The sequence below is a fragment of the Buteo buteo genome, chromosome Z, assembly GCF_964188355.1.
Source record: "Buteo buteo chromosome Z, bButBut1.hap1.1, whole genome shotgun sequence".
In the NCBI taxonomy this organism is placed as follows: Eukaryota; Metazoa; Chordata; class Aves; order Accipitriformes; family Accipitridae; genus Buteo; species Buteo buteo.
The window spans coordinates 14,094,680-14,121,918 of record NC_134204.1 but is presented as its reverse complement, the minus strand read 5'-3'; the positions used below and the strand labels follow the sequence as shown (position 1 = coordinate 14,121,918).

At 38.1% G+C, this 27,239-nt stretch overlaps 1 protein-coding gene across 1 annotated transcript in view; it reads right to left on the bottom strand.

Moving 5' to 3' along the window:
* SLC1A3 (solute carrier family 1 member 3) overlaps positions 1-27,239 on the bottom strand; it is a 67,907-nt gene that overhangs the window by 15,509 nt on the left and 25,159 nt on the right. The window contains exons 4-5 of the mRNA XM_075021865.1: positions 3,758-3,962; positions 2,324-2,366 (exon numbers count right to left, since the gene is read on the bottom strand). Of these exons, the coding sequence (XP_074877966.1) occupies positions 2,324-2,366; positions 3,758-3,962 (248 nt within the window). The remainder of the gene's footprint in view (positions 1-2,323; positions 2,367-3,757; positions 3,963-27,239) is intronic.

Genomic DNA, 27,239 nt, shown 5'->3' with positions numbered 1-27,239 from the left:
AATTTTTCAAGCTGTATCTTAAAATTGATGAGGTAGTTTGTTCCCATGACTCCTAATTGAAGATTTTTCCAGGACCTTATCTTTTAGGTAATGAATGTTAAAAACCTCACTAATTTCCACTTTAATTCAGTTCTAGTGACTTCCATTTCTTCTTGTATAAACATTTTTCTTAATCTTATACAGGTCTGTTATCACTTTGGTTTTTGTACCAGAATATTTTTTAAATCAAGCTTCTTTTTGCTTTATACGCTGTCCTCTTTTGATAATCCCAGCAACTCCTCTCTCCATTGTGCTCATTTTGCCTGAATCTTCCTATGAATGTGATGACCCAAATATACTCTGTATTCCAGACAGTCACATTCCTCTGGCTTTATTTCCTCTCTTGGAGTTATGACACCTAATACATCCTAGAGCTGAATTAGAGGGGTTTTAATTTTTTTTTCTTTCTGATGATGACTTCCCATCTCAAAGCAGAAATTACTGTTGATTTCTAAATGTTTATTTCACATGGGATAAAGAGCTACAAGGAGATAACCAAACATGCCAATGTCTGCAAGAGCCAATTCACTTTGTTGTTGTGACTTTATAGTATTACAGTGTGCCAGGGACATACCACCTTTGGCATTTGTTAGATATCTTGATAGGAAGTGCCTGGACTTTCTTGTCATCTGTAAATTTCATTATGTGCATCTTATGGCAATGTCATTCATAAAAATATCAATTAAGGTATGCTTAGTCCTTCAGCATCTTCCATGGCTATCTCCACAAATTTTACAGTTCTTACAATAATCCTATCCCCTGCTCAACTATTTCACTTCCCTCATATTAAAAACTTTGTTTCACAAAGTCCAGAGAGGTTAGATGCATTGAACTTCTGTGACACCAAAAAAAAAAAAAAAAAAAAAAGAGCAGTTTTGTGGAAGAAAGACGGAAGGTTATTCTGGTACAATCTATGTTTCAGAAACCTGTGTTATTCTTTATCTTTTTTTTTTAATGTATTTTTCATTTTCATGTATTATGAAGTCTTTACTCTTTGCTTCAAGGTACTTATATCCTTCCGTACAATTGAGATCAAGCTAATGGGTTATTAGCTGCTTAAATCAATTCCCAAATCCTTTTGAAACTGCAATTCAAAAGACACTATTATTGCTTTCCCCAATTATAGATAATAACTTCCCAACTTGAGAGATTTATTAAAAATACTTGCTGCTAGATCTGTAACATCATGCCCTAATTCTTTCATCATTTTGCGATAAAGATGATACCATTCCCTGAATTTATTACAATAAATTCTTTGAATTTTGTTTCTAGTTTACAGATAGACTTTCGTCTTTCCATACCGCTCTTCTGCATCACTGTCTTGAGTTCATCATCATCCTTGCTGAAAACAGAGGCATAGCATTTGTTGGTTTTGGACCTGTGTCTAGTTTATCTTTAATCTTGACCAAATCTTTAATCTAGAAAGTCATTGCTTTTTATTTGTCTCTGTTTATGTAACTAAAGAAAATGTTACTGTTCCTTTTCAATTCTTCTGCAAGATGTAACTCAGCTGGACTTTGGAAAGTTTCTACTTCATCCTCTTGCTTCTTGACCTCCAGATTTCAGCCTTTTTTAATTGCTACAATAACTGGTAAATATTATCAGTTCAAGATTGTCTGTGGGGTCAATATGAAGCAATTAGATTATGGAAATACATGTTATACATTCCACTGAATCTATACTGTCCTCCTTTTAAAAAGGGAATGTAACTAGTAACTATCATTTTCTCCATAGGACAGTTAAGGTTAAGACCAGGCTAATGACAGAGGAATTTGGGAAGCAACATAGAAAGAACATTCCTATGCAATCCTACCATAGGTGCCAGGAAGTCCCCTAGTTTGATTTTGTAATTGATGTCCACAAAATTTTTTCCGCTGTTTCGAACCTATGCACATTTCTCACATGACATTCTTGAATATCTTCCAGTCTTTGTTCAGATGGTGTGTATCTCAGTATCTTCCAATTTAACATAACACTGTTTATGAAAAGTAAATTCTGTATTGACTTTAATGAAACTTGCTGTAGACTTATGAATTTGACATTTTGAAAAAGCTTATTTTCTGATTTGCTGTGCCAGGTGTTTTATTCACTTCTCATATCAAATACTGAGGTAATATGATTGAAAAGAAGGCACAGATTTGGTTTGGGTTTTTTGACAGCTGGCAGCATACATAAGATTTGTTTCTGCTGTAAGCACAAGTATATGATATTCCTAAAGAAAATGCTATTACATTTCAATTTCTTACTTTGTTATGTTTTAGTTGGAATAACAAAACATTTTTACCTGTTTAAAGCAAGCTTCCACCAGATTTGGAGGGAACATATTTCTGTGAAAAAGAAGGAAAAAAAACATGAGAAGTAATAAGATTCTAGTAATATCTTAAGTAGCGGCACAGCTAATAAAAGAATTGACCAGCTAATTTTCAAAGGAATCCTAAGACAAATATGTAATTATGTATAATGTGAGTAGAGCTTTGCATATAGCATTAGCCTCGTTAGCCTTATCAGGACGAAATGTAGTAGGGTTGGATAGATACTGGCAATTGCAATCTCTGTATCCAATGTTGCTTATCAGGTCTGGCTATGGAGCAGAATGTTAGCTAAATTACCAAATGAACAAAGCTCTGTGGGTCAGTGCTGACTTTTAATTTTGTATTTATTAATGCTTTCTGAATCCAGGTTAATAAAGAAGTTATTAATATTTAATGCATTTGTACTTCTCAAACATTTTTTGCAGTCACATACCCTAGTACATCGTGATAGTTATCACTTGATTTAGAGTCTTGTTGTGATTAAGAAATAAATATTTCCAAAGTTTGAGTATTCTTACATGATTATATATGTGTGTGTATACTTGTTACATATGGGGGTTTGTTTCTTTGCTTTCCAGAATGGTGACATTTCTGAGGGAATTAGAAGCAGCCTAACTGAATAAATCTTGAGGAATCTGAGTGCAAACCTCTTCATGGGTCTTTCTGAAGTCCCCCTTCCTGGCAGCATGACTCTTGGAGGCCTTTCTCCATGTCTCTGGCTTCTCCAAATGGGTTAGTGGAACACAAAATTTTGGTGGCTTTACCTGTGGAAAAGCTCCCGAGTTCAAAACCTCAGCTTCCCTACTCCCTGGAATACATCTGTGACATATTAGCTCTATAAAAGAGGCATTGCAGAGACTCTGAGCAAGGAGAAAACAAGATTTTATATCTGTGCCCCTCTACTTCAAGCATTTTACTGGCCTGTTCCTGGAATTTATTTCCCATCCATACAATTTAACAAGTTGAGTAGATGCACCCAGATTGGCAGCTACAATTCAAAATTAAGACGAATAGCTAAATCAGGGATCCATGTGAAGTGAGAAAATTGTCGGAAGTTGGAAATAAAGGAAAGCAGAGGAATTTAGTAATAAGGACTGTGCTACAGAAGGAGGGGAAAAGACCCATGCAGATAGCAGAACAGAAGTCTTTCTTTTATGCATGAAAGAAAGAACCTTTCTTTGAATATTAAAAGCAGTTTCTTCCATTGCAACAGCTCGATTTGAAAATAAATCCACGTATTCTTTTGTAGCGTTGTAGGGATTAGAGATATTGGTATCACATAGTTGAAAGAAATTTGGCTAGTTTATGTAGTCACTGTCTAAAATTCTCTACATTTGTTCTTGCGTTAATCTAAATATTACTGTCATTGCTATCAGTACAGAAAATGTGCAATATCATAGCCATACCTGATTAAATCAAGAAAGGCATCTGCTGCTGTCACTTGCACAATTTTGCCTTCTCTGTGCATGTTTTCTTTAGTACCTTTCCCAGGGTGGATGATGACCACAATGATTATACCAATCAGTACAGCAATGATCGTAGTACTCATGTAGTAGACTACTGCTCGGACTCCCATCTTCCCTGATGCTTTACTATCCAGGGCAGCAATTCCTAGTAAATTGAAGCACAAGGACATTCACCTCATACAGTTGTGAGTAAAGAGTATAAACTCAGCATGATGAGAATGGTTTTGTGGGAAGAGTTTTGATGACCAGTACATTTAAAGCTATGCAAGGTAAGTTGGCCCTCTTTTGCAGCTTGTACTGCCACTGTCTTCCCATCCCACTCCTAATGCTTGTTATTACATAATTTATTACAAGAGTTACAGTTTTCTGTGCTTTGTTAACACTTTGTTAAAAAGCAAAGTTTATTATTCTGATGCAGTGTGGCATTCCCCTATTTCCAGCGAACCAGTTCCTGGGTTTTGATTAGCATAGTCAGCATAGCCTGAAAAATGTGCCTTAGAAATGTGCTGCACCTAATTTGTAATAGTAAGTAAGAAAGCAGAGTACTCTCAAGTAATGTTGATAACGTTTGCTACAATTAACGGGTATGAAGAGTTTTCTTCAATCCCTAATGGAATGACCTCAGTTTACCTCTGTCCCAAGCCATGGGAGTTTAAAACAGATTAAATGCTGTTAGCTTGTTTCAGAAAATCAGTACTATTGTATGAATTAGCCTTTAGAGTCTTTTATAAGCTTTGCAAAACTTGCGACATTAATCGTAATTCTTGGCTCGTCTTAATGCATCTGATCTAATGTGAATACTAGGGTGCTTACTATGGCATCTGTTAAAGTGTTTGTTCATCAAATTGCACCAACAGAACTGCACTGTGTTTTTTAAATGAAGGTGCAGTTCTGCCAGGGAAAGAGCTCTGAATCTCTGAGAAGGAGTGTCTCATGAGGAGTGTCAGAAATCGAAATGCTCTTTCTCTTTCCAAGCAGGTGCGGTTAGTGTTCTTCTCCTTAACATGCCCCTTTACTTCTTCTCCTTAAAATTGCAAGTAGTCAACAACTTCCCCATACCTCATCTGGAGGACTACACCATCTGTCTCAAAACAGTGCTGATGCTTCGTGTTGGAATCCAGCTTTCGAAGTGCAGGAATGAGAAAATTGGTCAGGAAAGAATCTCTTTGCTTTACCATCTCCTCCTTTAGCCCCCTATAAAACTGTCTAATTCAGACTTCTGCAGACTGCCCACACATTTATATAGATGCCATCTTTGAACATACAAAATATAATGAAAGTTGACCACCTTCTGCTCTCGCTACCTGTCTCAGAGGAGAAAGCATTTTAAATAAGGCAACAGGACTGCATAAATATCAATAATATAGAAACATAAAACTAGAATCATGACCTGGCAAAACTAAATGTTTTCTCAAATCATTGTAGATATATTGTACTTCTGTCTATCTTCTAAAGGAGGAGATATGTGCTACTGGAATTACAGTGAAAATACTCTAGTCACTGACGTAACTGAGATCAAGGCTGTGTTCCAGGTTCTGATCAAATCTTCAAAGTATAAAACCAATCACATGCTTCATACTTACCCTTTCATTTCAGCTAGCATTTGTCTGTCCTTTCAGCAGAAGCCATTAGAACCAGTAAGATTTGTACCCACAAAATAAATTGCAAAGGGAGATCACTAGATTTGCACCCTGAATTGCTTGATTTACTTGTGCCATTGTAGTGGAAGAACAAAGTGTTACTGGCACAGCAAGAAACTGAAACTGGAAATCCAACATTTGAAGCACTTGATCCTTCATTTCTCTGCCTAGCTTTTCCATCTGTAAAACTGGATGATAATGCTTGTGGTAAGTTTACATTTAATGTTTTGAAATTCTTTGAGGAAAATGGTGAATGCTACCAGGTAACAAACATTTTTCATATCTTTACAAACAGGAAGTAAGCCCTGTAGCCTTATTGCTGGTGGATGGAGGATCGATTACTTTTTTTGAGTCCTCAAAATAATGTGAATGCAAAATAATGCAAATATAATTGACCAATGCATAAAAATACTGGTAATAATTTTTGGAGAATTTTAGATCTGCTACTGAGTTGCACAACGTTTATAACAGACAGCATTTGTTAAAAGTTGTATTTTTAAAGTATTAGTATGCAACTTAAAATATAATTTAAAAAGTGAAAATGCATGCGTACTAGTCCAGGCAACTTTATCTTTGTATATTTTAATTGCCGGTTTATGTTCTTACTTGCTCTTTCTAAAGTAGCAGCAAAAGGCTGTGTATTTTTTCATTTTAGCTAAGATCAGCTTTAAACTTGGTTTACGTCCTGAGCATGAAAAGGTTAACTTACATAGTTTGCTAGGTAGGTTTGGAAACGCACAGGTGTTAAATCAGTCAGTTCCCAGTATCCTGCCCTTGCCAGGTAATAGATTCAGCACCAGATGCCAAGCCCTGTCAGTCTGGAGGGTTTGCAGGCATACGTGCTTACTTCTTTAACCAGACCTGACCTTCCTTTATACGCCACACTTGATACTAGGTTGAGTCTCCCACGCTCCAAAAGTCACTAGGAGTCAGTGTAGGGCATACCTTATCACTAAAGATTGCTGCGTTGAAGGATTAGAGCTTGTGATCCTATTTCTTTCTTGGACTGATTCTGGGATTGAGTGGTGAACCATGTGCAAGTGATATGTCAGGAAGCAAGAGTCATGCTCTTTTCTTCATAAGCTGCTTTCCAGCTTGCTTTCCTATTACACACTCCAGCTGTGACTACATGGCCCCTTACTCTAGTAAGGCCCCCCTTGCTTAGTCTCATTCCTGCTCTTGCTATCGTATAAAGGACTTCTCAGCTTGAAAGTAGGGAACAGCAATTCCTCTCTTGAGCTCTAACCACTCATGGCATGTATAGCAGCAAGCATTGAAAGCAGAGGGATGACAGGCTTAAGTATGAACAAAAGCTATATGAGGAGGAAGCAAGTTCTAACCTCAGCGAGCCCTTGCTGGGAGCTGCAGGGCAGCCTTCCCTCCCCCTGAAGTTAATGGGAAGTCAGGGAACTCACAAGAGGGACACTTGGTACCGTCCAGGGCTGAAACTGCAAAAGCTTCCAGCATACCACCAGCAAGAAATTTCTAAAAAAATATTTTAAATCTGTTTTTAAAGCACAAGAAAATGAAGGGGGTGGTTTTCTTTACGTTTTAAGATGTTGACAAGGTTTCTCAGAGCTGAATGGGACTGTGGGAGGGTCCTTAATGGAGAAGCAATAAAGTTTGCTCCAAGGTTTTCATGTGTCACAGACCATTGTATCCTCAGTGTGTCCTTTCACAGCCAGCCAGCAAAAATCCCATTGTCCTGCGGGAGATGTATGTGCCCCTTTCATCCTGCTTGCTGCTCTCTCCTCCACACAGCTGCTGGCTCCAGCACCTCTGGCTCCTCTCTTCTTCCACCCTCCCCTTCACCAGGGGGCCTGGGAAACTTTGCTGTGCCACCGGTCCCCACGCACAGGGATGCCTCGGAGTTGTCAAGGCAACCTGGAGCAGAGCGCCTGTAATTTCTCACAGCGTGTGTGCGCACACAACATGAATGGGAATGATTTTTTAAGTATTGACGGGCAGCGAGGGAGGGAGAGAGGAAAGGAAGAGAATAAAGAAGGGGGCAGGCATAAGTCTGTAAAACTGCAAACAAACCTAAGCCCTTACCCCTGTCCTCTCCCTTCACCTACTCTTTCCCTCTCTTCAGAAGTAAGTGAGGAATCAGTCACACTGTGAGTGAAATAAAGACATGACAAGGAGTCCTCCAGAGTGTCAGGGCAAAAGAAGAAAGCACTAGGTTGCTCTTTAACAAATGTGTTAGAGAAGAAATGAAAATATTTTAGGATGTAGGAAAGGCAGCAAGCAAGTATGTGATTGCAAGAGAAGGAGAAAGAGAGAGAGAAAGGATGGGGGGAAAAGGAGAAAAAAAACTAGTTGGGGCAACTTATTAAAAATTCTGAGCTGTTAATCTGATAGTTCTGATTGTTCACCTGACTTGATCATGGTTCTGCAAGTCAGCATGAACTAACGATGCAGCAACTTTCCTGAATCGTTACAATAGTATGACTGGTTTTGTGTCAATTATATTTTTTTATATTGTACTTATGATTCTAGATTATACAGAATTCTAGAATTTACAAATCCAGAGTTGCCGCTATTGTTTTTAGTTTTCTTGACATTGAAAATATGCTGTACATAATCTATATGTAAACTTGGGTTATACTAGGGCACACTAGCACCAAGGGATGATACTGTACTCCTCAGTAAGATCAAAGGTAAAATATACTAAGTATGTTTTCTTTAGATAATAGTTAAGCCAGTAATAGCTTTGGATCTCCTTGTTCAAAAATAAATTCCAATTAATTATTTTGAAAGCCAAAAAGCAGAGCCTATGCTAAGAAGTCCTACAACTTCAGAACACTTTCTCCTTTTAATTATCACAAATGCATTGACTGATTTTTTGCAGTACAGTCCAATGTCCTCAAGTCATAAGTTATGAGCTATCTGAGTTTAAGTACATACCTCATTTTCCTGTTACAATACCTAAGAGCTTCTGCCTGTGGGTTTTTTCAGGAAGAAGGAATATACATATTTACACAATTAGACAGAATATGCATATTTACCACAGTGATAACTGGTTGGCAGCTGGTACAACTGAGGCTGTATTTCTGTGTGTAAACTCCTAGTCAGCAAAACATTCTTGGACTTACATTTGTCCTCAATGTTAATCACTAACTAATGTGGTTTGCCGAATCAGGGTCCATAACTGGCAGTTTTCAAATGGGATCTTTCTTACGCTCAAAGTGAGTAGTATGCCACTGAAGAACTGGGCAAGTAGCAAGATTCATTTTTCTTTTGCTTTTCCTAAAAACCCAACTACTTAGCACTGATCCTAGTACCTTCAGTGATTTTATCATCTGTCAGAGCAAGTGAGACTCTGTTTCTGTGGGGAGAGGGTGTGCATGTGAGCATATGCATATATGCATTTGTATAATTTCACTTTGAAAACAATTAAAATGCTCACCTACTGCTTTTCATGTTGAAAGTCCTTGTTTCTGAAATCTTTCTGCTGTCCTTTAAAAACTTTTGGAAAAAACAAGAAGTTTATGTGTTTGCTTTCCTATACTAAAATTCTTATGTTTGTAACAAGAGAATCTAGCACTTTACCCACAATATTTTTAATGCTTGGTTTCTTTAAAATCACTTTTGAAGCATAATGACAAAAATTTCAAATATAAAATAGAATAGTTCAGTTGGAAGGGACCTGCAATGATCATCTAGTCCAACCGCCTGACCACTTCAGGACTGACTAAAAATGAAAGCATTTTATTAAGGGGACTGTCCAGATAACTCTTAAACACTGACAGGCCTGGGGCATCGACCACCTCTCCAGGAAGCCTCTTCCAGTGTTTGACCACCCTCTCAGTAAAGAAATGCTTCCTCATGTCCAGTCTGAACCTCCCCAGATGCAGCTTTGAACCATTCCTAATGTAATTCTTTATCCCCTAAGAAGTCTTTATTTTGGAAGAAACAGTGTACAGTGACCCATACAGACATGTTGGAGTTATTTTAGAGTTTGCCAGTTTGTGTAAAATAAATTTCAACTCTGCCATTTCTGGCTACTACCAAACACCTTATTCTCTGGTGAAGTCAGAATCCTGCTAAGACATTGCAATAGGTTGTTGCAAATATATGAAACAGTTCTGAATGAGTGTGTGGAACAAACTGTGCATTCTGGTCTCCATACATACTGACTACTGGAAATAAAAAAGAGAGGATTTCTATGATCATGATGAATTCTTTCCTTATTCAACATATTAGAACTGAATTGATGGCATTTCTTTGCTAATGTAGATTTTTATATAAATTTCCTTTAGATATTTTGGACTCAGTCTTTAGAAACAAAACATGATGAACAGAGTATATTTTTATTGCTAATTATTTTCCTGTTTATTTTTTACGGTCTCTTCATTAGGAAATTGCAGTTGCTTGTTAAGGACTCCTATGGTGGAACAGCAATAATGGCAACTGTTGACTCAGGAGTGTTGCCCTAATTTTGTTTCTTTAAGGTTGTCTTTCACTCTCCTAATGAAGCAGTCTTAAATGAGCTACTCTTGACCCCCTACATCCACTAAGCACTGTGTGATGAGTAAACTCTCAGTGTGAGACCATGAGAACAATCCCTTTTGTGTATGTTGACGAGGATTTGTGGAAATGAATAATGTTGTGCAAGGTCACGGTAAAATATGCTGACAGAAAGATTGTAAGGAAAAGCAATAGTTAGGTAAAGACAGTGGAAGTATTGCCAGAGTTTAATTAACACGATTAAGCCCTAGAGTTTTATTCTGATAGCTGTTGAGCATGTCCTGAGTGGTGCTGAGCATTCCCAGAAAATAAAAGTTAAATAATATTTAAAGCTTTGACAATTGAGCCCTTCACAAGATCAGGTCCAAAATTAGTCCAAACTCTAGATTATTATTTTTAATAGCAGAAGCAGTAAAAGAATAAAATTGAAAAGAAAAAAAGCTAAATAACATTTTCAAAGATCTATATGCATTGGTGAATTAATATCAAATCAATACAGGTAATGACTTCCTGAAGCGACATATAATGTCTGAAATATAGCTCTGTATGCATTTTTGCGTGAACTGATGGGACAAGCTGCCTCCAAATCTCAGTTTAACTTATCCTTATTTGAATATGGAAATTTAAATAATGAAATTAGATATTTCATTAATTTTTCCAGGTCCATTAAGAACATTTGGCAAATATCTCATAAGAAAATTAGCAGTTGTACTTGATCCAAAATTACGTGACCATTATTAAGCCAAGCTGACTAATGAAACCCATGGCTGGGACATAGTAATGCAGTTCAATAAGCCAATTAAATGGCTAAGAGTGGCTTCTAAAGGACTAGACCTGCCCCACAGCTTTGTAGTCCTGCCCTGTCCTTTGCCACCAGAGAACTATTAACTCTGGGTTTTGGAGGGTTAGTTTTTCTGTCAGTTTGTCATTCTGAATCATCTCAGAATCGTATCACGTGAACACCAGAACTTTTATAAAGGAAGCAGCAGGAAAAGCATGTCTAGGGGTGGAAAACCAGCATTTTGGCAGCAGTTAGCCATTGCTTCAAGTTGGCTGTATTGTTAAACTGCATGCTTTGCTCTTTGGTGTCAGTGCTGCTAAAGCAAGTTAAGCATTCCTAACTTCACCCTGCTTATCTTCAAGCTGGCTCTGTTCTCACCAGGTGGCTGAACAAACACCATCCAACATTTGATGACAAGAAGAAAACAAGGGTGTGTGAAAGAGCACCTGGGCTCAGGAGAGCTCTGGAGGGCCACGACTACTGAAACCAGCACTGCCTTCAAAAAAAATCAGCATAAAAATATAACCTTATGAAGATACACTCATGTTCCTGTTACATGTAAGAAAAAATCTCACTGCATGAGTGAACCAGAGAAATCACAGACTTTAACAGAAAGGTGGGACTTAAGAACAAGTAGAAGAGTCCACATAAGCACTTAAAGAAAGCGATGTACTTTCCTTTGTGGATTCTCCACTACCACAGTGAGGAGAAAGGTTGTATACGATGAAAAAAGACCTTTTCTAGAGGATGCTAACCTAACCCTGCCATACGTACTTATTTCTGACTTTCATAGAGTGCTTGTTTTGAAATATACCTGAATGTGTATGCTGGATACCTCTCAGTGATTCTGAAAACTTTTGCATGTGCAAAAATGTTGCAAACTGAACATTGTACTCCCTCTGTTGGTCCCATACATCTTGATGGAAACAGCGTAAAAATATGCTAGCAAATAAGTGTAATGTGTGCTAGCTTCAAATATATTTCCTCCATCCCTTTCTAACTTTTGTTAAGGGAAAATATTTTGTAACTGACCATGTTTTTTTATCCTTCATCCTCTTGGCTGCAAACACATGCTCTTCTAGCCACAGTTTATTCATTAGAAGGAAAATCTTTATGAAACCATGGTAATATAATGTCAGATCATCATTGACTAGTGTGAATGGTTGTATTGGGTTTGTGTGGCAGGGTTTTGGTAGCGGGGGGGCTACTGGGGTGGCTTCTGTAAGAAGCTGCTGGAAGCTTCCCCTGTGTCCAACAGAGCCAATACCAGCTGGTTCCAAGACAGACCCGCCGCTGGCCAAGGCCAAGCCAATCAACGATAGTGGTAGCACCTCTGTGATAACAGATTTAAGCAGCAAAAAAAAGTTGCAGGACAGACAGAAATGGCAGCCAGAGAGAGGAGTGAGAAGATGTGAGAGAAACAACCCTGCAGACACCAAGGTCAGTGAAGAAGGAGTGGGAGGAGATGCTCCAGGCACCGGAGCAGAGATTCCCCTGCAGCCCATGGGGAAGACCATGGTGAGGCAGGCTGTCCCCCTGCAGCCCAGGGAGGTCCATGGTGGAGCAGATCTCCACCTGCAGGTCCAGGGAGGACCCCACGCCGGAGCAGGTGGACATGCCTGAAGGAGGTTGTGATCCCATGGGAAGCCCATGCTGGAGCAGGCTCCTGGCAGGACCTGCGGACCCGTGGGGAGGAGCCCACACTGGAGCAGGTTTTCTGGCAGGACTTGTGACCCCATGGGGGACCCACGCTGGAGCAGTCTGTGCCTGAAGGACTGCAGCCTGTGGAAGGGACCCACACTGGAGCAGTTCGTGAAGAACTGCAGCCCATGGGAAGGACTCATGTTGGAGAAGTTCATGGAGAACTGTCTCCTGTGGGAGGGACCCCACACTGGAGTAGGGGAGAGTGTGAGGAGTCCTCCCCCTGAAAAGGATGAAGCAGCAGAGACAATGTGTGATGAACTGATTGTAACCCCCATTCCCTGTCCCCCTGTGCTGCTGGTGGGGAGGAGGTAGAGAATTTGGGAGTGAAGCTGTGCCCAGGAAGAAGGGAGAGGTGGGGGGAAGGTGTTTTAAGATTTAGTGTTATTTCTCATTAGCCTACTCTGGTTTGATTGGCAATAAATTAAGTTAATTTTCCCCAAGTTGAGTCTGTTTTGCCTGTGACAGTAATTGCTGAGTCATCTCTCCCTGTCCTTATCTTGACCTACGAGCCTTTTGTCATATTTTTCTCTCCCCTCTCCGGTTGAGGAGGGGAGTGATAGAGTGGCTTTGGTGGGCACCTGGCACCCAGCCAGGGTCAACCTACCACAATGGTAGAGACCCAAATAATCTCTAGTGGCTTTACAGTGATTTTTACCTTTCAGTTAGCCATGAATAATGAAAGACCATTTTGTTATTCATCACTGATACTGCTCTTTCAGAAGAATAACTTCACTTTATGAAACTCTGCTTGGTTTCAGTGCATCAAGATTAGTTGTCATCTTATAAAAAAGTATGACAATAATCTCTGCTGGAAAGTACTTCCTGGGCCATCAAGTATAGCATTCTGATGTAGCAGGCAAATATATTATACAGTCTTGGTTAGAAATTTATTGAGCTTGAGAAATTTATTGAGTTGCTATTTTTAGCCTAACTATTTTCATGGTAGGGTATTCCACAGCCTTGCTCACATCTTACTTTTCTTGTTACTATGCGCAAATAACTTGACTGGTGAGGTTGACACACCTGAGGGACAAGATGCCATCCAGGGAGACCTGGACAATCTCAAGAAGTGGGCCCATGTGAACCTCAAGAAGTTCAACAAGGCCAAGTGCCATGTCCTGCACCTGGGTCGGGGCAAACCCCAGTATCAATACAGGCTGGGGAATAAGTGGATAAGCCCTTATGGATAAGCTGGGGGATAAGCTGCCCTGTGGAGAAGGACTTGGGCTGTTGGTTGACGAGAAGCTCAACATGACCTGGCAATGTGCGCTCATAGCCCAGAAAGCCAATTGTACCTTGGGCTGCATCAAAAGAAGCGTGACCAGCAGGTCCAGGGAGGTGATTCTGCCCCTCTGCTCCGCTCTTGTGAGACCCCACCTGGAGTACTGCATCCAGCTCTGGGGCCTCCAACATAAGGAGGACATGGACCTGTTGGAGTGAGTCCAGAGGAGGGCCTTACAAAAATGATCAGAGGGGTGGAACACCTCCCCTATGAGGACAGGCTGAGACAGTTGGGGTTGTTCAGCCTGAAGAAGAGAAGGCTCCAGGAAGACCTTACTGTGGCCTTCCAGTGCTTAAACTGGGCTTATAAGAAAGATGGGGACAAACTTTTTAGTAGGGCCTGTTGAACAGGACAAGGGGTAATGATTTTAAACTAAAAGAGGGTAGATTCAGATTAGATGTAAGGAAGAAATTTTTTACAATGAGGGTGGTGAAACACTGGAACAGGTTGCCCAGAGAGGTGGTAAATGTCCCATCCGTAGATATGGTACACTTAGATGATGCATTTATTGAGTGTCAGTGATATTTGCCTTACTACAGGAAACCTCTTGCAGGAATATGCTCTACTGTTCTGAAAACATAGTTGATTTACTTTTCGTGTTTGCAGTATAACAGAATACATTTGGAGAATGAGTAGGAAATTACATTTCTTGAAACTCACATCTGCCTGAGAAGGACCCTGCTGTGGGGCTGTTTAGATACCCATTTAACTCTTCGCATTATTCCATCTTTTGCTCACAGTATTGGAATGTGCCAGACAATATGCTTTTTGAAAGGAAACTAGGGAGTAATTTATCTTCTTTATGTGTGCTAAGCAGAGCAGGAGGGAGAGGCAAGCAGGGATTCACAGCAAGCCATGGAGCAGTGATTAGTAACAGCTGACAGTCTCAAACCAAGACTCTCTTTCTTTGGTTACCTCATTGTAATAACAGAGTACAAAGGACTGACTGTCTTCAAGCCAAGAATCAGAGACCCAGGAACACAGAAAATAGCAGCTCACAATTTTTTTTGGTAACAAAACACTGCTGCTACCTGCACAGTGTAATTCTAAAAAGACATCCTTCTATGTTCAGACATTTGGACTAAGCTTTCCTGGAAATAGGATTCTTCTGTTGGGCATAAAGCTGCTTAATTTCTGTATCAGGAGTGAAAAAAATGAGCACATTTGCTTAAGAAAAAAGCAAAATGTAATATTGTAAATTATTTCAGTTTAGTTAGGAAAAAAGTTAAATGTGGTAGCTGATAAGCCAAAGCACATTAAGTCAGCTTGACTACTACAGGACATGTTGTTACAAGACTGAAATAAATATGCTAGTGGTTGTAAGACTTCTGTCCTATTCCCCAAGGATGAAAATATTAATTTTCACTTATTCTGAACATATTGCCAAAAATATCTGCTTGAAACATGAAACACACCGCATCCTGGCAAGATACCACTGATAAAGATACCTTTGCCTTCTGGATGGTGTTAAGCACATTACTTAATGCTCCATAAAAATCCATAATGCAATTTCTTAAAATATATGTGGAAGCTTTTAATCTGCTGAAACACTGGTCTGAGTTTTGGCAGACTGTGCCTGGAGTCCTTCACAGACATGTTTTTGTATGTGCAGCACTTATTAAATAACATTCCAGAAATATACAGTGCTTGTGTTATCTGACTGGCTGTATACTATGTGATGAAGCTGTAAACTATTTAGTATCGTAAATCACTCCTGATCTACTTTAGCTGCTACTGAAAAAATGACATCCTTGAGAATACAGATGTGAGATTAGAGGTATCTGTAAAGGAACAGTAGCTAGTAATGTAGTCTAATGTAAAAATGCATTTGCTTTTACATCTTTGGTATGCAACACATGTCTGAAGAGACACTACTGTTGAATTGATAGAAAAATGAAGTGAACATAATTCTAGTCAGAGAGGTGCAAGATTTAAAGAATGGAAAATTAAGGTTGCCTGTCTAAAAAAAAAATAGAGACATATCTCTGTCTAAGTGCAAAATGACATGGGTTTTGGAGTATGGGATTGTACTGGCCTGTAACTTGTCACAGCTCTATGCTGGAGGCTTCACCTTCTCACTCAAAATGTGATCTAGTATTGTTGGCCAGCCAGTTCTTGGCTTCTTCACTAAAACTTCCAAGAATAGACTCTATTGCAGTGATAGTGTCTTTTATTTGGATGATTGTCCACTAGGATCTGACACTAGTTAAGTTAATTTTATAGCGTTCATGCAGCAGCCATGATTTGGAAAGAAGCTTTGCCCATTTGGATGTGACTCAACTAAGATTTGAAGTAATGGTAGTGTGTTACTAATGCATCCGTTAACAACCTGGTCTTTGGATTTCTGCTTGGAATGTTAATTTTAGCACAATTTTTTAAAACCCTGAGATCATCTTTCTTTGCTAATTCAGCAATGTTAAGGTAATTTGGAAAAGAATGGTGTGACATTGCCTTTAGATATGTTCAACAAGACTTCACTTTTTTGAGTAATCTGAAGTTGCTCTGGTAACTGCCCACTCACTAAAGAATCCTGTGTATTTTTTGTTGTTGCAGTAGCTACTATCTCGTCTTCTACCAGGTTTACTAATAATCAAAATTGCTTTGTCTTTTTTTTTTTTTTCTTAAGAAATGTTGTCAGTGATACAACACTGATTGGTGCATCTGTGTCCAACTTAAAAGTGATATATTTTCATTTTGCTTTCAAGCTAGCAGTCATTCCTCTGCTGCTGTTTTATCCATTGCTCTTCCAGAGCATTTATCTGAGCTGTTCATGGAGCTGTCTGTTTCCTTTTTGTCTATGTTACACACACCCTGCTGGTGTTTACATGTTCTTGTAATCCTTTCAGTTTATTACATTCCTTCCCATGTGCCACACATTTTTTCAGTTTGTACTATTTTGCAACAGTATGTATGCTTCCATAGACTGTTCTTGATGAATTCACACTTTGTTCACTGACTTTTCTCCTCTCACACCTCAAGTATAGTTTTAATTTCTGCAAGTTGTAGTGCTATCTGCATTCACATGAAGCAATATAAATCACTTTGAATGGAGCTCCATGCTGCCGTTGCTATTCTGCTCCCCATAGTGATACAAAATTAGCTCAGTTATCTATCTATGACAGTGAAGTCAGCAATGTCAACAGCATCTCAGTCTGGGGAAGTTTGTCCTGAAAGACATTACCCCTAATACTGTATTGACTTTGGTGCAGGACCTAGTATAGTGGGGCCTCATTCCCTCTGACTGTTTGAGTACAAAAAAGATGCACCACTATGTACTATTATCTCTCTGCATCAAAAGGAAATGCATGTCGCTCTTTCATGTCTCTAAGTCATTATTTTCATTAGAAATTGCAGAACAGTAACTAATTTGACAATACGGAGTACTTTTAGATTCTCATTTTTCAAAGAAACACATTAAATATGAAGTTTGATATGGCATCAAAAAAATGTGAATCTTGTATTAATAAAGAATCTAGAAACAATCTGAGACTTCCTTTATCAAGTATAGCAAAATCTATTTAAAGAGCATGGGATCTGATGCAGACAAAATTTGAAAAAATTTGTATAGAATTTTTTAAAATTTTGAACTAGCAGCATTTTAAAACAGCACTTGCAATCCATGAGTTAGCATCTTGATAATGAATAAGAACATTCTAATGCATAACATCATAAGCATTTTTCCATTTTTTTCATGGACCATAGGAGTAAATCATAGTTTAATTACACCCTAAATCCCCCCAAGAATTTAATGGGTAACAATCAAATCAACTTTAGGAAAAAAATACTTCCTATTTGTGAATTTAACGTCCTCTGGTAATATGCCATATGAATACTAAGGAGTTATTACTTTAGCTGCAATTAGTCTATTACATTTTAAATTGTTGTTATAATTTGGGGTTTTTTTTTTCACAATTCAGTAATGATGTTAAGGCTGTTCTGAGAACTCATTATGAAAGTGTGGAATTGGAATTTCATGTGAACAAGCTTTTGTTTTCCTTCTTTTCTCTCCTTTGTTTCAGTGACCTCTTGAACTTTGGGTCACTGATTCAGTTACAGCCTTGCAACATCAAAGCAGTACATTTTTTGCTCTCTCTTTCTCTACCTTACAGACTTGTAGGAGGCAATGGAAAGAAGTTAAGGCTTCCTCTGGAATGCCTGACAGTAGCAATCAGTGCTTTTTAATATTATTCAGCTCTTTTCCAGGGCATTACAGTGCTAAGTACAGCTGAAAAATAGGTTTTGGCTTCCACCATTCAAGTATTACACAGTTGCCATCTGGGCATCATCTGCTTGCAGGATATGAATTTCCATTAGAAGTCTGAGGTACCAAAGAAAATATCAGCTCTTTTTAAACTAAACGGATGAAAGGCAGGAGAGATTTTTTAGATCATTGTTATTATTGGACTGTGATGTTCTGCAGAACAGAAAAGAAGTCTATTTACTTTTTAATGAACTATTAAACATCCTATCTTTAAGTTGAAAACTTTATTTTCTTTATGGATGTGGGCCCTTTGTACAGCTTCATTAGCCTTGAGCCAGATATTAGACAGGCTTAGTAAGCTAATGTTCTCTAACTTTGTTTTCAGGGTTTGGGGAGTTAAGACATACTGCAATTTTAAATATTGGACAAAGCTGATTTTTAGTGCAAGAATGTATTCATTAATGAAATAGCCATTCATTAGGTGAACTCTTGACCAAAACCTACTTTTTCTCTATGAAAAGAAACTATATTCACTGGAGAATCTCTGATATTATCTAAGTATTCAGATCTAAGTTAGAAGTGGGTGGTGAAATGTCAGAATAAAGTAAGTATTTAGCTTTGCATATGAGCAGAGAGAAAATAAAAGAGCTGTTTATGGAGGAAAGAATCAGCCTTACTATGTTAATTCTAGTGCAAACAGTGCACTTCTAGTACGATGCTGTACTTTTTCTTATCTACCACCAGTAAGGAACTAGTAGTACAGTTATCTGAGAATGAAAAGGTGTAATTATCTGAAAAAACATTAATTCTGTTTAAGTATATTATTATTACTACAAACCAAAGCCTGATCCTGAACACATGCTTAACTGAGGCATCTAAATAAATGTTTGTGTTAATGTAGTTGATCCAAAAACTTCTTCACAACTTGTGATACTTTTGAAGCCCATCAAACTCTTCAGTGAAGTAGAGAAGATGAATATTGCTTAAGGATTAATACCAGATCTGATAACTCTAACTACTCAGGAACTAAAACTCACGCTTTCCAAATACTGGAATACTTTAAACCCCCAAATTTTTTCAAATAAGTGCTCTTTGTTGTGTGACTCTTTGAGTGTTCAGAATACAGTCAGGATCTATTCTTGAGCTTTTCTTTACAACCAAGGGGCCAGGAATTTAATTTCCTTTGATACTTGACTTCCAGAGATGATGGGTCTTTAAGAATAACATTAAGATCTGAAAGCTTCTGTTGTCATGGGAGTTGAGCACTTGACTGTTTTCTTTCTTTGCATGTTTCTTACTCAGTATTAGAACTGAATTGCTATTCAGTTGTGTGAAACTGTAAAGAATTTTATCTTTTCATTCCTACATGATATGGCCAAATAAATAATGAGACTATTTTTTTTGCACAAGTCTTTCTGTATCCTAATATTTTCACTTCTCTTTGTAGATCAACATTGGTATATCTGCTTTTGGTAGACTCCTGCAGAGAAAAAAGTCCTTTCAAGATATTATCGATAGAAAGAATACATGGAACTTTTTTATCTGGTGAGCCAAGGATCCAAAGTTTAAGAGCTTGCCATCCCAGGTGCTTTTCTTCCAGTTTTGCTAGATGTAACTGTCTTCACAGTAACAGGAACTGAAAGTTTGTGGTATACTAAACTGCCTTGTTTGCTAAGTGTACAAACCTCTGAGAAATCTGTGTTTGTACTGATTGCACGTGTCCCTCTTTCAGATGGAAATGCCATGCTTTGCAATGATGAGCACTTGGCCAAGATAAAAAATGCTAAATATACAAACTTTGTTAACCTGAGAAGACAGGCGACTCAAGAAAGACCAAATTAGAGAACTGGTAGGTGCCTGTAGGAATTTCTTTTTTCCCCATTTCTGAAATTCAGGTGCTACCTTCCAGACACACACAGATGGGCTTTTAGGTAAATTGAATTAACTTGGTTGTGGTATGTATCAGTGGCATCATTCAGTCAAACCTGGGAGGATCAAGTCCTAGAAAGAATCAAAGGAAAAAAGCCTTGTGTAAATGGGGAAGTGTCATCAGGGTGGCTCAAGTAAAATATCTGAGGCGATGCATAGAAGTAGCAGACTATGTCCAGACCTAGCCAAAACTGATGTTTTCTAGAATAAGCCATAACCACAAAAAACCAGTCCTTTCTGGGACTGGTGGTATGTTACAAGAGTTTTGCATCAAACTTCAGCAGTATAACAGCACCCTGGACTCACTTGCATGAGGAAATCCAGATCTGACTGTGACCCTGAAAAAGTTCACATTGAGAGATTTACCATCCAATTAACAAAATCTCTAAGGAGATTCTAGGTTTCAGCAAACATTTTGCTGCATTCATGGCTGCCTCAGGCACTCACCTGGAGACAACATTGCACAAAAGAATATGAAAAGGTATGCTACCCTGTGCCAGTCACATCTCTGCAAAAAGTTATCAGCTATGAAAAGGAGCTATGACACAACTGCAAAGCAATTCCTAGTAATGAGGCAAGCTCTTAAATATTTGCGGAGATATCTTTTGAGAGATTTTTCATGCCATATACAACAGCATTGTTTATATTTTGTTGCACTCATTTCTCAAGATCTGAACTGGAGATATAGAATATGTTCAGAAACACCCTGGAAGAGAAAGTAAAGAAAAAGTATGCACTAACAGGAATGCCTGGATGAGAGGAATTGTAGCCAATGGAGGATCTGCTTTGTGACTCCCTAACATGCAGCTCAAATCCCAGATGTTGCTGTTCCTTAGTTGTATCTGTAGTCTCAACAATTCATTAGAAATTTGTATCTGCTTTCTCCTTCTTATCCTCCAGCACCAGTGAGAGCTGCACCATGTGGCCGGATACCAGCATGAACAATTAGCTGGGCAGCTTTCCTCCTCTTCCAGACAACCCAACATCTTACTGGAACCCAGACCCAGGGCTTAGTCCTGTAGCTCTTGTGGTGCACAGTGACTTGTTCTCCATTGCTCAGAGCACGGGTGGGGCATCCAGCTGTGCTATCAAGAGGCAAGTATTCAGTATCTCTACCTGCAGTAGTGGTGATAATGATGGATCTGCCTTACAGGAGTTTATAATCCAAATAAATGGCTGAAGGACAGCATGTAGGAGATCCAGCAATTAATTGTGAGAATTAAATGGAAATAATATATTATAGGTCAACAACTGCCCATTATCAAAACATGGAAAAAAACCCAGGGTGAAAACAAGGGTAGAGGACCTAATGATAGCATTACAGTCTCCTGTTTCTGAAAGATGACAACCTTCTGTGTGTGGCTGGGTCTGCAGTTGGTCCTTCTGCAATGATCTGTGTAGTTGACGCAGTGATTCAGAAAGTACTTTGTGTCTGTCAGATTTTACAACATTGATGAAAGGATGATATGTGTTACTTCTGCTGGTGGTTAAGTACTCTGAGTAATGTTCCTGCTGTCCCCCAAATGCAGCCTCAGGAACTTTCTTGATTGGATTCTTCTGGTCTTCATGAGCAGTTACAGCAAAGACAAACTGACAAAGAAGCAAATACAATGGATTTGTGCTACATTCACATGTAGGAAATGGGGATGCAGATCAGGGTATTCAGGCTAGTGGTAAAAAAGGTGAAAGGAGTAGGAAACTGAAAGCCTGAATGAAGCCTCTGTGTACCTAACTATCTCTTGGTGTAACTCTTCACAAGTTTTCATACTGGTTTTTGTCATAACTTTGTTAATGGCTCCTACATTGTTGTTATTTGTCAACTTCCCAAGAGTGGCGTAATTAAGAGCTGCTGATATTGTGCATAGTTCTTCCCTTCTTTCTTGACATATGATTTGCCTTATCTCTTTTATTTTTAAGTCTAATTTCATGTCAGTGGAGTGAGTTTACATTTGTTGAAAGTGAAATGATTCTGAGATCCTGGAAGAGTTTTTCCTTGGTTTTGAACTGGCTCTGGAAAAAGCTGTGTATGTCAGAAAGCTGAAAGTGTTGACATTAGTCATTTCCTTAGAGCAATTGGTAGGTGAAATCTTAACATGTGAAAACAGAGAAACCCTTTCAATCTGATATGAAATTCTATGGAGTGCAACAGTAACATAAACCTATGGGAAATTAATCAGTCCAATGGCTGGCCAAGTAATTTCTTTGTCTTCAGCTCTACCTGACAACAGATACTTACTGAAAGACTTTGAAGAAACAGAAAAAGATAGTGTTCACTGCCCTTGCTTGCCCTCCTTGTATCTAGCTACCACTGGGGACTAGGGCCTTCCAAATGGCTAGTTCCCCAAATTTAATGTCAATGATGGCTGTATCTGTGAACTCTATAGTTTCATTTTGAAACTATTAACTTCTGGCTTGTGGCACTGCACAACACAATTTAATTGTGTGCTGTGTGAAGAAGTACTTCCTTTTCATTATAAGTGTACACCCTAGTTATTTCATTGGGCACCTCATATTTCCTTTATTATTAAAAATAATTATGAGATATAATAATAGTTACTCCATCTAAGCTTCTACAAATGATTAATGATCTCTGTGGACTTTTATGGCAACCTTCTATGGTTGTATCTTTTTCATGCCAAGAAGTTGTAGTTTGTTTAATCCCTCCTTGCATTTCACTAGAGCTCCATTGCACTAATAAGACCTGTCACCTTCTCTGGATTGTTCACAAGGAGTCTGAGAACCCTTGCCTGTGTACTAGTGTCCATCTGAGAGCTCGTGATTAGGTGTAGTATAGGTGTAGCACATTCCCCTTTCTCAGGTGTATTACTTTGCTCTTGGCACCATTCTAGTTCATCTGTCATGTTATCACAGAGTTACTTGTTATTGAAAACATCGTTCTATACAGCTTCAGTCTTCAATATCCTGAATAAAATGCTTGCTCTCAGTGTCCTAGTTCCCAAAATTTTGCTGTACAAAATACAAACTCAAGTCTTCTCCGTTTACAATCTAAGGTAGCTGATTTTGCATTTCATAATATTTTAAAGTTAAGTATTTTTAAGTTAAGTTAAGTATTTTTAATTTTCACGTGTGCTGTTTTTCTGTAACCAATTTGTATTTGTTTGTATCAAACTCAAAAAATTACTTTGAGCTGTCCCTAGGATATTTTTAGTACTTCTGCCTTTGAAACAGAAATGTTAATAGAGAGACAGTGTGGATTTACAATGGTCCATCAGTGCTTAGGCAGGATGCTTTAACTCTTACGTGTTCTTCCAGTTTTTGCTTTTTGTTTTGCCAGTGACTTGCCTGTCAGCAAGCAAAGTCTTGATGTTATGCATTTGAACTAAGATAAAAAATCAAAACTAAGTCTTTGAGGATGGGATGTTGTTACCTGTCACCAACTCAGTTGGAATCCCATGCAGAATGCAAATTGAATAACAGTGTGGTTATTCAATATTTGTGGGGAAAAAAAAAAAAAAAAGTAGTGGTTCACTAGGAAAAGCTATAGGTTGCAATGAAATTTAAATCAGCCTTTAATTAAGGGCTTCTAGCAAACTTGAATGATTTTAGAGGTTTTTTTAGTTTTGCTCTCTTTAATTATTGCAGACTTTGTTCTTGAACACGCTTGCTGTTTGTCCATTACTGCTTGCAGAAACTAAGACTTCAAAAACACACTGCTGCGTACTTTCTGCTTTTGGATGCTTAGGTTTTCTTTTTTAAGGTATAATCAAATTTTATTTTACACCGAGTGTCATTATATGCAGATATTTCATCTCTCCTTTTATTGCATTTTAATTTTTAGTGGGATCTGGGTTCACTTAGAATTGTTCTCTCAGGCTTTTCTGAAGATAGATTGCTGTGCATTTCCTATTGCAAAATTGTTTCAGAAATGGTTGAGAATTGAGTTATATTTTCATTTTATGATCCTTTCTGTGGCTCCTTGCTTTCAGTATTTGCATAGATTGATATATATAGTACTTTCTGAGTAAGAGGTTCCACCCAAAGCTGTATTTATTGCACACACATGTATGACATTTCGTTATGATTTTCTAACATCCATGCCTGGCACAATGCTTTCTGACTTCCAACTGGGTATAGTTAGTTTCCTCCTGGAGCACTTTCTGTATAAAACTTGTTCAGGAAACATATTCAGGATGTCACAGCCAAACGGATTGCCAAAACACACTGAATGTGCATATAGTTCTTTCTGTGTTTCAACTTGAAAATTTGTGTTTCTAGGTGCTAAATAGTTTCCAACCTACCTTTTTTACTTATTGATTTTTCAAAATGTAGCTGCCTGCTACTAAAACTCTTTTTTTAAACTTCTAAAAGCTTTGTCCAAAATACTTTAGAAGTACATGACATAATTATTAAACTTATCCTGCCCACATTCCCTTAAAGATTGTGGAAAGGAACAGTATAAGAAGGTTCTAATTTCTTATTGTTTGAGTGCCTGTCTAAATAATGGTTATTAGAGGCTGTATGCCAGACTTTATAGACATTTGTTTTATACAATAATACAGGTACTGAAGAGCAGGTGCTTAAAGTAATTATGTATATAAAGTTTCATGTTTGTATATTTTTAGCTGCTGTTGGCCTGCATCTACCATAAAGATGCTAGCCTGAGATGAAATTGTTACAGAACATGGATCAACACTAGTAACGTTTCTTCAATTGTTTCTTTAGCCCTACAGGAAATTCCATTTACAAGATGACTGGATCTTTACAAACTTAGTAACTTGCATGTCCACATTTTTAGCTACAGGTTTTGGACACACACAAATCAAAGCACAAGTTTTCCCTTTTTTGTGGGAAAAAAAAGGGTTGGGATGTTTAAATTAAATAGCACTGTCATCCTGTTATGCAAATTGCATATGTAAATACTTATATGAATGCATAAACTGATGTGTGCATGAAATGTACAAGTGCATAAAATTAAAGCTGCCATGCAATTCAGCTTTTACAATGTTGGCATGCTTATATAGTATCGGGTGGGGGAGAAAGAGGAAAGAGTTGCCTGAAAAAGAAGGTTAGTTACTTTTTAAAATAACATTTTATGTATTAAAAGAAAGGCATAAGTAAAAAAAATATATACTCCTAGGATGTTCATGGATTGGTGACTTATAGCAGGCTTACTACTGTAGGAGGTATCTACAGGGTTCCTCTGTAGCAAGCTTTCAATACAAATATACAGGCAGCTGAAATACACTGCCAATCCAAAAGGTGCTTCACTCATAGAGGATCTGTCAATTCTTTTCTTTTGCCTATAACTAGAGTCAAATGAGATCAGTATAAAGCTTTTCATTGATTTGATGGGTTTTGCTTATTTTGACTTCTAAAATAATTTCTCTAGGACATGCAAAAATCAGAGAATTTTGGGAAAATCAGAAAATTTCCAAATTTTGGAATTTGGAACATGGGTTCATTGCTCTGGTGAACAGCTAAACTGAGCAAACACTGCCAAACTGTTTCTCAATTTACATGTATGAACTATATGAACTGAATCAGGAATGCTATATTTTTTAAACTGAAACACAGAAGAGTAAGACTGAATTTTGTTAATAATTTTGGTTTGCACAGGCACTGGTTATAGGTCTGTTCTGCCAGAATGATTTAAAGGGAATTACTGCTAGGCCCCTCCTTTTCCTTCCTGGGAGAAGGATAATGCTGGCTCCACAGCATTTGTTCCCCTCTCTGGAATCCTGCTAAATGAGACTTTCCATCTGTTGAAATTACCATAAACATTTGTGGCTGATATGAGACAGCACCTGGGACCTTGTAGTAAGTGATAGCCTTTTTTCCACAATAGACTTGTCAGCAAGTAGACAGGAGAACACTGGAACTACACAGAGACTTCATACAGTATGGCTTCTGCGTCCACAAACCTAGACACAGGATGGATTCCCAGCCTCTTTTTTGAAGAGGTGATGCGCAGGTCTCTTTATGAGACCTTCCTATTGTGTGCTCTGATGTGAGGGGTTAGGATGAGCAAATTGAAAATTCTGGCCCTTTATGTTTACTGCTATTTATTTAATATGTTAATAAAGGACATTACAATTGTCAAAATGAAAAATGATAATAATTTACTAGAGGATAGGTGTTTTGATAAGTTTTAATAGCATTTGCATCCAGTTACACTTGATCAGTCCTTTGCTGCCTCATTCTAAATATTGGAAAGGCAATTATAATACCTAATTTCTTAAATTTAATAACATGAGACTGTAGTATTTTCTAGAATTATGTCTTTACAGAAGACTGGCTACAGCTGCTATCTGAATGTGGGAGGCTGTGCCATTGTATCACAGTTCCCTGTCATGCAACCTAGTTTAGGTCCACCACACCATATGCTAATGTCAGGAGAATTTTTTTTTAACTTCATCGTTAACACTTTCCTGTTAAACAGTTGTATCTAGTGAAAAAATATGGTCCATTTATGCATATCTGATTATTAGTGATACCATCATAACTAGCTGCAAGCAGTCACTAGGTAACTTTGGGTGTAGTATTTCTACAGCGACTTTCTCAGTGATGGCCCCATATACCATCCTTGCTGTAATTATTTGCTTAAGTTTATTTCCATCTCTACAGTGATACAAGTAAAATAGCTATACACACAGCTGAGCTATATATACATAGCTATATACACAATAGCTATATACACAGCTGAGCTGTGACAACTTAATCTACATGTCTCCATTAAAATTTCCATCATATATAGTTATCTTCATTTCTGCCTAGTAGCTGTAAAAAAACTTCATCAGCACTACATCTGAAAGGAGAAAGAAAGCACAGATACAAAAGGGAAACATCATTTGCCTAAGGTTATACAACATGACATGGCATTAATTTTCCACATTTTACATCCATAAATTGCTTTGGGCAAAATTTGGCTTTTCAGCAGTTGAATCTGTTCATATCCAGATATTGTGTTTTTCCTGACTTATGTAAGGGAGTGTCTTGGAGACTATTTCAGGTGCAGTCGTTTCTTTGAATATTATCCTTGTTTCATTATAGGTAATTTCAAGCAACTGCATCTGCAACTTGTCTGTTAATTGTGATCTCTACTTGTGTTTTGTTTTGTTACTCGAGTCACTCTGTGTGCCTTTGTTTTTATCTCAGTGAGGGGATAGACCATGTTCCTTACTACTTGTTTTTAACATTGTCACTGTTCATTGCACTGCTTTGATAGCTGAAATCAAAAGCATCATATGTACTTCTAAGGTTTGTTAAGAGACATCCACACATGGAAATTTCATCTTTCTGCACTTTGTCAACACATTCTATAGTTTTTGTAGTGCTAAACACCATGAACATGTTGAAAAACCTGGGGTTAAAAGCTTATGTCTCTGAGTCTGCCCAAAGGAGAGTCACTTGTGTCTCTGCAGATATCAGTGTTGTAGTCTGTTATTAAAAGGCTG